At 45.1% G+C, this 16,467-nt stretch overlaps 1 protein-coding gene across 2 annotated transcripts in view; it reads right to left on the bottom strand.

Moving 5' to 3' along the window:
• The window catches only part of gdpd5b (glycerophosphodiester phosphodiesterase domain containing 5b), a 39,965-nt gene that overhangs the window by 9,023 nt on the left and 14,475 nt on the right, over window positions 1-16,467 (bottom strand). For both annotated transcript variants that reach the window (XR_014729988.1, XM_084675040.1), the window contains exons 3-8: window positions 5,460-5,563; window positions 3,349-3,442; window positions 3,022-3,081; window positions 2,729-2,827; window positions 2,147-2,240; window positions 549-694 (exon numbers count right to left, since the gene is read on the bottom strand). Coding sequence is in view for 1 of the 2 variants with exons in the window: in XM_084675040.1 (XP_084531166.1) it covers window positions 549-694; window positions 2,147-2,240; window positions 2,729-2,827; window positions 3,022-3,081; window positions 3,349-3,442; window positions 5,460-5,563 (597 nt within the window). In the remaining variant the exon portion in view is untranslated. The remainder of the gene's footprint in view (window positions 1-548; window positions 695-2,146; window positions 2,241-2,728; window positions 2,828-3,021; window positions 3,082-3,348; window positions 3,443-5,459; window positions 5,564-16,467) is intronic.

Raw genomic sequence — 16,467 nt, forward strand, 5'->3', positions numbered from 1 at the left:
TCTGGTGACAACCTAGCCAATGGCTACTCAAATTCAGCATGTAGAAAAAGAAGACAGCAGATCATTAAATAGGCTTCAAATCATACAATAACGATAAGGAAAAACAAATCATTTCAAAAGGTTGACACAATCAAAAGGGAACAAAAGGAAGCGATCGGATTGTATCAAGTGGGCCTTCGAGGTTCCCTCAGATTCATCCGATGTGTTCAGGACGCGCGACCAATGTGTGGTGTCATGTAGCGCTCCCTGGCAGCCTGGAGTATTCCAGCAGACAATGTACTGTATGGAGCTATCCATTCCTGGTCTATTTCCAGCTCCAGGTTGCCTGGGTCATTAATATTCGACAGTGGGATAGCCTCCGGGGTAGTCAAGTGGGCAGGAGGAGGGAGAGAAACGAACGGAGAGATGCAACGCGGGCCGTGCACACTGCGCTTCCTGTCTCGCCCTCTGAGACGGTTAGCTAACTCGGAGGTGAGCTGGAAGGACATGAGCGTAGCGTCAGAGGGGGCCAGCTCTGCAATAGGTCGGGGCTGGGTCAGCTGACTCACCATGGGGGCTCCCTGGTGGCCAATGACGTCGGGGCGGGATTTGAGGTGGGAGCGCTCCACGATGCAGGGGGAGGTGATGGAGAGGGGGGCCACGTAGAGCCCCAGTAGCACCCCCAGGTAGAGAAGCAGGACTCCAATCTGGAACCCTGTGGAGGAGACGGTTAGGGTGGGGAGGGATGGGGTGGGGGGGGGGGTCTAGGACTAGCTCTCAACATGGGTTTTATCGGGGTCCACGTTCACGGAGTATATCCCAGTAGGGCTACTGATGCAGGACCTGTTCTGCTGTCTTTAGTATGATTACATGTAAAGGAGAGGACCTGATGGCAACATGTGTTACAGAGACATCAAACCTACATATTGGCTCTCTGGAAATGAGATGACATTGCCATCATATTTGATGGTGCAATGAATGTGACTATTTTACCATGACAGGGACAACAGCGATTTACTGATTGCGCCTGATGCAAGCTGAGAAACTCCATGCAGCAAACCTTGCTCATACCACACGCATGTTGAATACTGTGGGGATACTGCATGTGGGTGGAGGCCCAGAGGACAAGCTCTTTCAGCACAGCTTCCCCACCTTACTGAGCGTACAGGTGATGAATGACATTGGGGACCACAGTACACCCACAAACACACACGCACACTGGTGTTCATTTCAAGGTCAGCGCCAAGGTTGACTGTGTCAGATGAACTCTGGTTACCGGAGGAGAGCTGACGGCCTTAAACCTCGCCCCCTTCCCCCCCTTCACCCCCCCCCCTTTCCTATCCCCCCACCCCCCACCCCCCTCTGGCATTCAGACTGGGTCTCCTTCTTCTAGCTAACGTGTCGAGCTGCAGCGACAGAGAGCGTCTCACCTCAGAATAAACCCATGACGGCAGAGCCTACTTCTGACATTATGCAAAACGTATGCGCATATGGAAAGCGCACTTCTATGGACAGTATGCATCCATCTGCAGTCATACCTGGTTAAATGACAGCAGGCCAGGAAATACTGCACTTGTTCATCAGTGAGACAAATCCACAGCTACTGAATTGTGACAAAGCAAAATATGCATCTAATGTTGTCCAACATACAGAACTGGCATAGAATAATCACTAGCTGTAAGTGCTTGCTTCCTGGACAAACAGCACTGACGTGAAATCCAGTCACAGGCGTGCCATGGCAGTTTAGAAGTGCAGATAGAGTCACTCATACGTGCCTAACAAGCTATGTCAACAGCCCTTGAAGCTGGTGCTAAAGACCTCCCGGCTCCACCACATCACGTGGCGCCAGAGGAATGTCAGAAGGACCATGTCTGAACACTATGGGTGAGCTCAACCCTCATGTACTTGGTGTTAAAATCACTCAACGCCTGCAATCGCAGCGCCATTTTGGCTAAATCTTCCAACATCCAAGGTGAGTGAGGTGGAGAGTGCCAGAATGGTGGCCAGTGACACAGGGTCTACTTGTTTTCTCATTCGAAGCCTGTGACCGGTAAGCCTGCAACATCTGATAAAAGGTTGCCTCGTGGGATCATGTAAAAAGGCTGGCCCTGGGAGCATCACCAGTAATCTGAGACATGTTTATTTATCTGAAGTGAGGTGGGCTTACTCGTTTTCTCAGCACGGGCGACCTGGCCAGCGACCAACCAGGCCAGAGCAGTGATGGCTAGCAGGGCCCCTATGTGGAGGAAAGGACCAGTGGCCTGAACGCAGGATCAGGAGGACACAGTTAGTCACATCAAACAACAGTCATAAGCTTGCAGTAGAATGATATTCCATTAGGAACGTGCTCAATTGGGTGTGCTTGCTTTCGGCAAGAGAACAAACTTTGTTCGCACACACACACACACACACACACACACACACACACACACACACACACACACACACACACACACACACACACACACACACACACACACACACACACACACACACACACACACACACACACACACACACACACACACACACACACACACACACACACACACACACACACACACTCAGAATGTCTTCTTCCTTGGTATTGATGTTGCACATACTCAAACTAGACCCCCTATCTGATAAAGCAGGAGCAATATTTGTATTATCGTTCTATGATATCGAAGCAGGTTTTGTGATGCTGAGGCTTGATTTTCTACTGTGTACGTGTTGTGAGGAGCAGCTGTATGTGCACAGTCCTACTAACCTGAAGGGATATGGGGATGATATCCCATTCCTGGCCCCATGTTTGATTGACACATATGATCCCAATGATGGTGGTGAGAAGTGCAGCAATCACTCCTATCTGTTTGGAGGGGGGAAAGGCTGGGTGATGCCGGCCGTCACACACGCTACATCACATCCCTTTGGTGCCAAACCTTCCGTTTGGACAAATGTTAACACCGCTAGGCATGTCTTTCACAAGCACACGGGAGTACATGAGGGGTTCAGAAAGACTTCCGTTGGCTACTGAGAAACACATAGTTGACGTTACCCTACCTTATGGAGCCAGTGCAGGTTCAGCTGTTGCCCAACTGCTATGTGGCAAAGAGCTAAAATCTGAAAGAGGACACACACACAGTCACTCGGAGAAAATGGCCTCAACAGCTCTCTCCAAAAACAGGTCAACATCTGCCACAGCTATCCCCCCCCCTAGCTCACCCTGTGCTAGCTCACCCCGTGCTAGGTCACCCTGGAACAGATATGCCAGCTTCCAGTGTGGTTTAGAACCCTGCCAGGTTAACCATACTAGGCCAGGGCCCAGTCCCGGTCCCCTCGGTATCAGGTCTGTCCTCACAGTGAACGGCTAAGGCGTTCATGACTCACCATTAAAAATGTAATGTAGGTGAAGCCTGCGGCTGTGGCGGCCAAGATGGGCACCGTCCCATCGCTCCACTCCCCGGAGCGGTTATACAAGAACCTGGACGAGAGAGGGAGACAGACGGAGAGCGAAAGACACAGAGTTACAGGATACAATACTGTCCCACAGCAGAGGAGGAGAGCAACTTGTAGCATCATAGCCCGGCAGCAGAGAGAAGTGGTGCTAGTCTCATTGGAGCGTGTGCCAGTACAAGACTTGGTAGAGAAGTAGTGTGCTCTTAGAGGACTAGGGAGAAAGTAGACCTGAAGAGTTTTGTGGTGGACAGGATGGGTACTGTATGCTCCGCCTGAATATGAAAATGCGAGGCCTTAATTGAGCATTTCTCCCTCACCCTGTTAGGAGCAGATGTTATTTCATTGATGCTATAAAACAAACAAAGCCTCCAGCACCCCGCAACATCTTAGTACAAAACCTGGAGATTTCAAATGGGTGCAGAAACGGGCAAAGGAGATAAATAACAGTGAGCCAGTCAATGCTGACATTCTCAAATCCCGGAGGGGACACAGGCCTGGCGCCCTTGAGCAGGATTGAACGTCTTTATTGTTCTGATAAAAGGACTGGAGCAGAGAGTCAAAGACAACAAAAGAGGCGTGATGGAGGCTTTTGCCAAGCCCCGGTGAGAAACAAGGACTTGGCGATGATGTCATCGTTATGTTAACGGTGAGCACATGATTGATGTCTCGTCCTGAAAGGACGGCCTTTCCTTGTGGCAGTGTAAAGCACAAAGGGGGTGGCAGGAAAGAGGAAGAACAAAGACATCCTGGAGTCCCCATGCTGTCACCCACACACACACACACACACACACACACACACAAGTTTGACAGGGGGTCTCAGTGAGCCTGTGCTGTCACAGCTGTAGAGCAGCAGGGGGCTGGGGTTCAGCAAGGGCAATAAGCCCCTCACCTCACCCCACCCCACACACTGCTAATTACATTCCCAGCCTTATCAGTGACTTCACTGACGGCGCGGCACAGCCACGCCATGATGGCTCCCCTTTGAATAAACTCGGGTGAATACACTGGGACCCTTCCAACTGCTGCTAATCCCCATGAGAGATAGATATGGGAAGGGAGGCCTGGGAGCAGAGAGAGATTGAGGAGGAGAGGATGGAAGAAGACTGAAGAGGGGAGAGAAAGGGGGAGGGCGAGGGATGACGCGCAAAATGGAGAGGAGGGAAATGAAAAGGAGGAAAAGGTACATGACATTGTGTAGACGCGGGATGAGGGGGAGGACAACGAGAGGCGGTGTGTGTGTGTGTGTGTGTGTGAGAGAGAGAGAAAATGACCTTGGGTGACAGACGGAGCAAATTGCACCTTGTACCAGAAACACAGATGCGTCTGTGTGTGTTCCCTTGCTGTCAGAACCGACATTCAGTTACACACTGACCCGACAGTGTGTCAGAGTGGATTGACAGCAAATGCAGCTCAATGCATTGTTGTGGTGACAGGATTAACTCAGCACACCGTGACCAGAACAAAGGTATCTTGATTGAAGACACCCTGAACTATGAGATAGACATCACTCATTATTACACCCTGGAGGCAGACTACAGTACATACAGTATACAGTAGGATGTGATCTAATTAAACAGCACGGTAAAATAACACATGGAATATTACAAAATTACACTGGACTTTTGTGCAATAAGGCATGTTTTGTGACAGTAAAAGACAGCAGATATGGGCTCTGAGATGGTATGTTTTCACGTTCCTAAGCTTCTGAGGAAAGGAGAAGCAATGGTGTGGTGTGGTTGAAGTCATAAGGTACAAATTTGTATCCCACCAATCTTCAAGACAGTAAAATTTGTGCTTATGCTCTATGTTCAGATGTGTAAATGAACAACTGAAGGAATAACTCTGAAATCAATCTAGAAAGGAAACCTTGTGCTCACTGAAATGTTTTTGCGTAAACTGTGGATGAAAGATGATGACAGCATTGGGAAATCGGGATAAGAACGATACAACATCTAAAAGAACAGCACCCTCATGAACTAGTCATTGAAATTACAAGCAGAAAAGTATTTCAGATTGAGACTGGATGTCAGCAGGTGTCTCACCAGTTGAACTCATTGTAGTCGTTGTGAGCTTCCCACCAGAAGTAGAACCAGATGAGGAGGACAGAGAAGGTGAAGAGGAGGATGAGGGACCACAGGAGCTCCCACTGTAGAAGACAACACACGCACACACCCTTCAGTTTTGACAGCGGGTTTCAAACAAGTACAAACTTGAGACTTAATTCGCCCATTTTATTCCAAACCCAATGTCAGGTTTCCAATTAAGCGAAGCAATTCTGCAAATGGGACCTACACACTACATTTCACCAACAAATCAGTAGTCATTAATCATTGATTAAGACTAAATGTCTTGATCTTTTTCTTGAATAACATTTCCTACACTCCAATACAGTAGAGGCAAACATTGAAAACGGCGTACATTATTCAAGTTATTAAAACAAGAACATCAGCAAAAACAAGTTTTAAATATAGCTGCAAGCAGCGATGCGGGTTCCTCATCAAAATGGCAAAATATTATGAAAATTAACATTGTAGAAGGTCAAGAGTTGGACAACAAGAGAGCAAAATTAATTAATGGTTGGACAGTCAGCCTCTCTATCCTCTCTGCTACACGTCAACTGTTGAGATGTTAGGAATAGAAAGGGCAGAGTATTAGCTTTGGGACAAAGTTTAAGCAGCTGTAATTCAGTCATCTGTTGACATTTCAAGGTGAAATTGAACCTATGACCTTGCACTTAGCAGTATACCGTCTCAGCCCATTGAGCTAATCTCAGCAATTGGATATAGCATGGTCAGTTACTGTATTTAAAAAGTAAGCGGTTTCTCCTGTGGCAAGCATTGTTAGATTTGACCTAAGTTTAAACAACTGTAATTCAATCATATTTTGACATACCAAGGTGAAATTGTGTATGGTACTTCAGAGTGATGACATCTTGAACCCTATTAGGTTTGTAAAACCATCAGTCAAAATTATATTTGATTTATTGACAGATAATATGAAAATGTGGACATTTACATAAATACAGCTCTTTCAGCCATTTTGCATTGTATTCCTTTTCACCCTATAGGAAGACATGTATCCCACACATACCAAGTTTGAAAACAGTTGGACTTACGGATCAGGAGGAGAGCAGCTTTGTACGCTTACCCTAACTTTCACTGTACAGAAAAATCTATAATGGCGGACCTTATGGTACCCCCCCCCCCCCTCCATGAGAAATAAGGCATGTATACGCATTTTGGAGTAATGGGGCGCTGGCGAAATCACATGCACTTTGGGTGTGGCTGATAGCTCCACCTATGGGCGTACGTGGGCCATTAGAGGTCTGGGAGTAGTGAGTGAGTGACCTGTTGTATCATTGGGCCAAATTTGAACAAATCGGGTCAAGGACTTCGAGTTCTTGAGCCATTTCCTCGAGAACTAACAAAAACAATAGGTTCCCTCCTACCGAGCAGGCACATGTGGGTCTGTGGATTACGCTGAGGGTTTCAGTGGCTTGGGAGATTTGGGTTTAAGCATGTGCTGGCAGGGAAGATGGAAGAGTTTTGGGATTAACCGAACATTCTCGTTCTGATCCTCATTTGCATTTACGTGGTCATAGGAATTGGACTTGTTGAAATGAAATGTGTATAGTCAGGACAAATTGTGATGTGTTTAAACTAAATGGCAGTTTATATGTATATGATCACAGCCATCATAAAAGAAAGCCTTCGTTTGACATTATAATCCACAGCTACATGAAAGAATCACCCATGAAGCTAGGCATTTTTAATTCCCTTTCAGCTTAATGTTGAGTGCTCCACAGAGGGCTCATTTAATTAAATTCTCTTCTCCTGTGTGGTCTGATTTATGAAACACAGTACGTCCTCCAAGCTGTTATAAGTATTAAAAAATATCCATTGCCAAGCCTTGCTACTTTGCTGTAATTTGTCACTTTGTTGAAATTGTGCTGCTGTAAGGATTGACTGTCCCACAGATCAGATCATTAATAATCATTTTAAAATTGTTATATTGTTCCAATTATAATTGTCAGTTATTTTGTCCTTTGAAAGTCCCACATATGTATTGTGGTAGGGCATCATCCACCTCCCTTCCTCCCCGTTCAATGACCTAGACTCTGGGTCCTACAGGTACTGAGGGCTTTATTTACTAACAGGATTGCGCCCATTTCAAGCGTAAAATAGCGGGTAAAGACATAAAACCGTATTTACAAAGGCAGCGCACTTGAGTAAAAACGTAGATTCCCTTATACCCTCCCAGCAGCGGTAAAGTGGGTGTGTGCCGCAAAGAGATGGGAGGAGAAGTGTATTTCTTCCTTGTAACATGTTAATGTTTAGCCTGACGTTGGCATACTCTAGTCAGAATATGAGTCTGAAACCGGTCCGTTGGGCTGTGAGTATGGGGCGTGTTTCAACCGAACTCGTAAAAAAAATACCTCTTCGCTCAATCGGATATACCTACAACCAATCAGAGCAATGTAATATGTTGTTTGTTGAGAACAAATTCAACCCAAGCGCTCTTTAGTGACGTGGTTGATTACGTTACTGTTGATCATCTGTCCATCATAGTATAAAGCCCGCCCTGACAATTTGATTGGTCCGAACAGCTCCTGTTTGGACATACTTTTTCCCCAACCGAGCGATCACAGACCCAACTTCCCTCTTTCTTTTTCCTTCTTTTTCTTTTCCTCTTTTCCATGGAATCAACCATGGTGGCAGTAACATGCAGGCGATTTCTCCTGTCTTAACGGCGTGCTAATTAACACTAAAGGGCGGAGTAAGGCGCTGATTGCCCGACGAGGATTTGATAAATACCACGCAAAATGCGAAAATACACCGTGCGCCATTTGCGGTTGGGAAAAGGCGCAGATTAAACTGCGGTCGCAATGTTAGTAAATGAGGCCCTGACTGTTATACAGGGAACAATTGTTTTGAATCCCTACTGATTTTGTATGTTTGCCCACTGACAAAGAAATGATGAGTCTATAATTTTAATGGTAGGTTTATTTGAACAGTAAGCGACAAAATAACAATAAAATAATCCAGAAAACGGATGTCCAAATTGTTATAAATTGATTTGGATTTTTATGAGTGAAATACGTATTTGACCCCCTCTCAATCAGAAAGAGTTCTAGCTCCCAGGTGTCTTTAATACAGGTAACAAGGAGCACTCCCTTAAGTGTGCTCATAATCTCAGTTTGTCATCTGTATAAAAGACACCCGTTCACAGAAGCAATCAATCAATCAATCAGATTCCAAACTCTCCACCATGGCCAAGACCAAAGAGCTGTCCAAGGATGTCAGGGACAAGATTGTTAACCTACACAAGGCTGGTATGGGCTACAAGACCATCGCCAAGCAGCTTGGTGAGAAGGTGAAAACAATTGGTGCATTTATTTTGACATGCGTTTTTCTGGATTTTGTTGTTATTATTCTGTCTCTCACTGTTAAAATAAACCTACTATAAAAATGATAAACTGATCATTTCCTTATCAGTGGGCAAACGTACGAAATCAGCAGGGGATCAATTAAATATATATCCCTCACTGTATGACCCCAAACCTCTGCCCCGCACCCCAGGACTGACGCATTCTGAGCAGCAAATAGTTCAAAGAGAATTAAACACATTCCTACAGCACAATGAATAAACATGACCTATATAGGCAATAACAAGTTGCATAAGCTCATAAAACAGTACATTTTATACTCCAGGTCCAGCCACTGAACTGAAAGAGTCTGACATCACCACGTCAAATGCGGTGTTGCCAATTTAGTGAAAATAAAATAAAATCTAGCGACAAATAAGCAGACTTTACTGATATTTTTCTCTGTTTTTGTTGCTGAGCAGCAGCAAAAAAACATTGCATTTCCATGTTCTCATAGAAAGTCGCACCCCCCCCTTGTCGGGAACAGTAACAAACATACATGGACACGTTAAAACATAATTGGATGAAGGAATGTGAATACGATAACTTAAACACAACGGGCAGGACACCAAGTGGGATGAAGCGATAACCTACGACATCCCACAAATCTCCTTGAATCTTTCTACAGTCCTGGACTACGGGTGCAGGCCGGCGAGAGGATAGCAGCTCTGCTCATCGATTAGCCTGTTCTGGCTGTGGCTCCCATGGTGCTTAATGATTACCAGCACCATGAGGGAGACCTTGGGAACCATGAGAGAGGACATTGTTCACCTGTCAGGTGAGTCCCTCTGGTTGGAGGACTAAGATGGATGATGACTGTGGCAGGAACTGGTGGGAACACTGTGCTACAGTTGATCAGTCTGAAGCAGCCTTTTGAAACACAGACAATACGTTTTTTGAAACTTGCAGTTGGTTTTGTAGTGCTTTTGTAGTGCTTGTTGGCTTAAAAAGCCAAACTGAGGTGAGAGGTTGTGTGCTTTAGGTATACGGCTGACTTTTATCAATCAATGCCCTGTTTTGCCTCCCAGCATGATGTATAATACAAGGGATCACAGGTTTAGAGGGAGATGAGACATCTTGTACTGCACTCATTCCTTCCTGCCATTCCTGTTTGAGAGTTAATCAGTCAGGGGAGTCTGGCGTGATTCTGCCTGCTTGGTGATGATGAAATGCATCTTGTACAGGTTCAGCAGTTTTAAAGGGGGGGAGGGTCGGCTTGAGGTACGTGCTGACGCCGTACTGCAGCCTTCAAAGCTGCTTTCCTGCCAAAACACCTAATTTCCAACGCATAAGTACGAGAAAATGGCAGTGGAGGGGGAAGGGATGACTTAACAAAAGCTTTTAGAGTTTTACGAGCTCAATAAGGACAGTTCTTGGGCAGCTGTGTGTTCTCCAAGTGGAAGTGGGATATGGAAAATTACTTTCTTCCACCGGGGTGAAATGAAAACTGCTGTACCAGAGGGGGCTAGAGGGAAGGATGGAAAACCTCGTAGCTAAGCCCTGAAGACCAACAGAACAGACTAAAAATAGACATATGAAAAGGATCAAGAGGTAATTCTTCTCAAATCCCCCCAAAAATCCCCCAAAAGTGGTGTTACGTAGTCCATACGTATCCACCCCTGCCATGCATGGGATTTCAGTTTGGCATCTGTGTTTTTAAAACCCACCTTCATCAGTAAGATGACGACCAATAGAAAATGGTTCAAACCAATGCAAATAATTCGACACAAAGGCTTTTTCCATGGCAAACAGCTCTTCCTCCAATATTTCCTGTGTCTGCAGTCTCCATCCGATCAGCCAGGGGGATGATTGGATGAGGGGATGCTACCTCCCTGTATTAAACCATGACTGCAAGCAGTCCTTTCTGCTGTTTGTTAAGAGACCATGCTAGGGGAGACATTGATCAAGCACTTAGCCCTTTTTTGTATGAGCTAGTCTTGCTAGGCTAACACACCGTACACATAACCGGGGAAAAATAAGTGGCTTAGCACAAATGTACAGCTTTGCACACAAACGTCGGATGACCTTGAGAACCCTCTACCCCCCACAGGCTGACCATTAAATAACCATGAATATTTAAATGTAGTTCTACTAGAGCCTACAGTGTACACCCACATACAGTGGAGGGGTCCCTGCCCTACTTATGTCACTGTGGCTCGTGGTAGCTAAGCAGAGGAATAAGCATTGTTCTACAATCTTAAGGGCTTGGAGATTCAAATCAAGCGTGCAATAAAGGACGTGGGAATTTGTCTTGAACTAAATGCGTGTGGACATACTGTATAAAGGGGCATGCCTTTGTTCAGGGAGCATTGACTAGATATCAAAGCATACCCAGTAGAGTGTGTGCGTGCAGCAGTGCCAAAAAGGGATTGAATAATCATGCTAATTTCAAACAATTAAGATTTGAATTATATGCATTTTTTACAAGCAAGCATGTATCAAGTAAGCTTCTCTACCTCTACTTTACATTGCACTTGACTGCTACATTAAATAATGATCAAATGTGAGCATTCCACCCACCTGTACAAGTCCTTCAAAGACCAACTCGATATCATAATCAATCTGTTATAGTTTCAGAATTGAATTCCTTCCATTTGGAACAGTAAAGCTGCACATACAAGATATGGGGTGGATGAAATAAAGATGTGTATGATGCTACAAGTCCAGAAGGTACACTTGTAAATGTGTGCTTGCAATAAGAGTGAGCTCAAATGCTTTAACAACACTGTTTTAAAAGTCCTGAAGTGCCAAGACTCCAAGCGGGATGTGTCAGAACATGAATCTGACAAACCCAGAGCGACAGCAATGGAGAAAGGGAGGTACACAACACAAGGTAACAGCTGGTGAAGCCAGCCCCTACCCCCTTCTGTAATCCATCTCTCCTCTGGGAAGGGAGGGGTCAATCATTTTTGGTTTGTTTGTTTGTTTATCTAGCAGACCAACAATGTTGGCGGTGGCCCAGGGTTCGAGGGCTGCCAGGTCACTCCCTTCTGTGGAACCAGCTGTCCAGGTTAACACCTAGCTACACCAGGCTGTCTTGACCGAATAAAACAATGTGCTTGCATTTACTAGCTTGATTCTAATGAACTGTAGGATACAGTCATACCCTTGAACACTTTTAGGGTGAATACTCAAGGTTGAGTAAAGAGAATTTATAGTCCAAATGAAGCACATTGCTTAGCTGAACTATGTTTTCGGCTTTCAGAAATATGTAAATGTTTCATTATGTTGAAGGTTTAAATTATGTTGAGACTACACGGTTATGCAGGGTCTGCAGCTTTGGACGTTCAATTATTTTGTACTTCAAAAGTCTTGTTATTTGAGACGTTGGAAGTATGCAGTCCTTGGGCACTCACCCATATCTTGAAGGTTCGACAGGTCAAGTAAACATGAAAGACCTTGGTAAGCCTGCTGACTAAAACACACAAGAACATGTCCTTTGAGAAAATCACAGCGTCATGAATAAGACCTCTTGAAACCTTGAACAAACAAATACATGAGTTACTTGGAAGCAAATGTGATAAATATTTTTGATGCCTAGCTTGAGTTTACCATCAGGATCTTCACAATGTAATTTAGTCTCTGAAGCTATAATTTATTCAAAAAGGAAGCAACCCAACTACAATGGAACTGAATTTTCAGCACAATTTCAAATAACTCACTTTAAAACACACACCCCACACCAAAACAAGTCACTGGCTATGGCTATATGCTGCATGATAAAACAACTTCTTAATAAATCCAAACTGTGAAAACAACCAACTTGGAAGCAAATGCTGACCTTCTGTTGTTTGTTTTGTTGGCGGGAGCCACAGACTTTAATAACATGTCTACATGGAATTATTCTTTTTCAAAATGGTGGGCAATTATTGTATGTAGACAAAGTCCCTCCTGTCGGGGACTCTGGGTGCAGACAGATGGGGAGGGATTAGAACTGACAGACTGAATTGTCATTTCCCTTTACCTTGGCGAGGGAAAGATCTGGAAGATAACAACAACAACAACCACCCACCCCCCCACCCAGACTCCAAATTTGGTCTGGCATCCAGGACCATTTAAAATCGCATGGACAGGTAAATAAACAAATGTGTCAAATAACAATGCTTCTTTGGCAGTTGGAAACAACCATACAACTAAAGGGCACCAACTTCTGACTTCAAATAGAGAATTGTTTGTATACAAATATGCACATTTAATGAGGGGTTCAATCAATCCCATTAACTTCACATAACCATCAACTGGTGTTGTCAAATAATCCACTTCGCTAACACGACTCTCCACATGTCATCATCCTTTTAATGAACTAAGAATCAAAGCTCTTGGTCAGTTGTGATTACAACAACCACCGCCCCCTCATCCATCCAGCTAGCGGCTTCTCGTCGCACATCAGATGGGATTAATTCACAAAGACACGCCGTCTCTCTCACGCTCTCTCTCCCTCACACACACTTCCTCTGCCCAAGTGTCTAGATGTGCGCCTGCACCTTCTGCCTCTGGTCTCCACCTGCTCATCATGTGTGCTGAGGCACACCTCCTAGCCTCCAGTCTCTGAGGAAAACATCATCCTCCATGCTAGTTAACCTTCAGTCCGGGTTACGTCGGTGGGATGAACGGCCTGTGGAAAGCGTTTTTTGTCGAGGCGTCAAAGCCTGATGACCTTTCAGTCTGTTGGGGAAACAGGAAAGTGCAAAGCCAGAAGACTGCATCCTTTCCCCCCCATCTTGCTTGCTAAACACTCTCTGTTCTCATTTTAAGCCCCATCCAATATAGGTCATAGAAAAAGAACACTCACTCAACATGCGTGTGCGCACATCTAAACAGGCCAAAGCCATACATGACCCTAAATTTGGAGCCTTTGTGTCAGGTAAAGATTGGCTAAATGGAAACACTTTCAATTATTACTGAGGCAAGATCCACTTGCACTGAATGACGTGGCTGGCCTTCTTTTAAATGTATAGACTTTTTATTTATACACTTCTTAAACAACCCCTGTGTCACTTGGTCTCAAGAGAGCCTCGCTGTGCTGTTCATCAGAGCACACAAAGATGAGGAGGAGGCCTCCTGTTCTGTGGATTATGAGAGTTCTATTTCAGCGTGAGACCTTGGGTTTCTCCTGGCTCACTGGAGCCAGTGACACCATCGTCACATGTAACCGATGCCCGTCCCTGATTGGTAAAACAGATTGTGCCCTTGGATTATTAAAAGATGCAGACAAATGATGGTTTCAGACATGAAGAAAAGTCTGTTCAAATGACAATAATGGTCCAATGACACACACAAACCTGGTACCAGCGTCCAATTAGATTCAACAATGCTTGCAATGTTGACCGATGCAGAATGATGTTATGCGTTCTGGATAAGGGTTCAAGGGAAATGTTGGAATAGTACTTCCGGCTGCATGCCAGTCCTTTCCTGCAGAAGCCAGCTCACTGAAGCTGTGGCCCACTGCCAGCCTGACTGAAGTAAAACACCAGTTGACAAGAGTCCGGGAGCCTCTGAAGTTCTCTTCACTCTGATACACCAAATTAATTTAGTTAGATTGTTTCACACTTGTTGGGTTTCCATCTTTTCAAATGGATGAATCACCTTTTTTGTTCAATCATTCACCTGTCTTATCTCAGTTACTGGTATCAGTTAATGGGGACATACATGAAATGATTCACTTATTTACTGCTGTGTCACATCAAATCAATATAAGCTAAAGTCTTTAATATTACCTTGACCATGGGAGTGAAGGCGAGATTTGTTTTGTCAGTGTACCGCGTGGCCTGGGGATTTGCTCTAGATTGCTGAGGCTGCATACACTGGCTCAATGAGGAGCTAAATTCATGTGACGATGCTTTGCCCTAACACTGACGTCATTCCATGTCCGCAGTCCCTAAATGTATCCTTCTAGCTGGCAAAACCAGAAACATTGGAGATTAAAGAGTAAGCCAGTAGGCACATTTTGGCAGAGGAGATTGGCTGGGGCCGAGGAAATGCACCATGGGAGGTTGAGTACATCCGGCATCAGTGTGCGCATGGACAGCTGACTGGCAGTTACTCCCAGCGGGTCAAGAGCTACACATCTCCAAGGGCCATAGCTGACGGGCAAGAAATGCTGACGAGGCAGTTCCCTATCTACCAGGAGAAAAGACAAGAGCACAACAGGAAACCAGAGCACAGGAATCCGATTTCCTTTCAGGATGAGAATGAAAACCCCATATCTTTATGCTCTACATTTTTGGTTGGCCTCGGACAGTCCAGCCTGGTCATCCTCTCTGACCCCCCCACCCCCCAACAACACACACAAAGAACATTCCGGAAGGCAAACGGGCCTCAATACCCTTATAAACTCTTCCTGTAGACACCATGCCTGGCTCGTTAAACATGCCCCCTTGTTTCTATTAATAGAAACACTGACACTTAACGGGCACATAGTTGTGTTCATTTGCATCGCGTGGCTCGTGGAATGCCTGAAGCAACGTTGGTCACACCCATGAGGAACTGAACTGTTGTATTTGCAAACAGACATTTCTACAGCAGTGTCTGAACAGTTTCTCACAGGTTTCAACCCATAAGCCTTTATTACATGCTTGATGGACAATAATGAACTTTCAATCTCAGTCACAGGCTGGATAATTTTAGTAGACATCTGGTAGACATCTTGGCTTTTAAACAACAGCCATGAATTTGAACCTGCAAGGGCTTCATTGCAAAGCAATTGTCATCTGTGCTTAAGAGCCGACAGGACATTGGACGGAGCACTGCTACATCAGAGACATTGCTACAACTCAAGGTTATCAATTGAAAGGATAGTTTGGCAAGGTTGCTCTCAGATTGCTCTTAATAAATCATTGTTGAGAGTTTACAGACAACACACGTACACTCAGCCAACTGCACATACGCAACACACTACATTAGGACCTTGTCATATAAACTCCTAAAACAGTGCCACAGTCCTGAGTGAGCTAGCACAGACCAATGGAAAAATATGCTTCCTAAGGCTGAGCTCATATTGGCTAGAGGATCTATTTTCATTACAAATCATTGAAATGATGCCTGTTTGACCCAGAGGGCATCCGGACATGTTTTAATACCATTTCCGTTGGAGGGGGGGGTTATCATCAAAAGTAGGAAAATCCCATCATTGAAGCTCAGGTGATACATTAGGTAATGAAAGATTATTCAGCTGTCTGGTTGCTGCGATGCGGTCAATATCCTCTGTTTATGACAGCAGCCCAAATTCTGAAGCGAAACAGATGGCTAAAGGGCAAAGAAATCCCTATGAAAACCATACTGTGTGAAAACCAATGTCCCCCTCCACTCTGCTAGTGAAATGAATTGGGTGAGTGCATGAAGATGTAGAGTGGACTTGAGTAGAGGTGTATGGTATAAGCCAAGCAATGGCTGATACCATAAGATCACGTTCCCAGCCCAATCGATGCTTTCCAGACGTATTGTGCAAAACAAAAACGGCCACAAGTAACCCCATGCGTTGGCCTGAGCACGAATCTCAGATCACACCCTCGACGTGCGGCTCACAGTTCAAGTCTTCGCTTGACTCCTCACACAACCCCACCCCCAGGCGACTTATTAAGGCACGAGGTTGCATCTCCCAAGAGAAAACGTTTGGGATCAGGTTA

Source organism: Hypomesus nipponensis, chromosome 15 (assembly GCF_054491055.1).
Source record: "Hypomesus nipponensis isolate SF chromosome 15, ASM5449105v1, whole genome shotgun sequence".
Lineage (NCBI taxonomy): Eukaryota > Metazoa > Chordata > Actinopteri > Osmeriformes > Osmeridae > Hypomesus > Hypomesus nipponensis.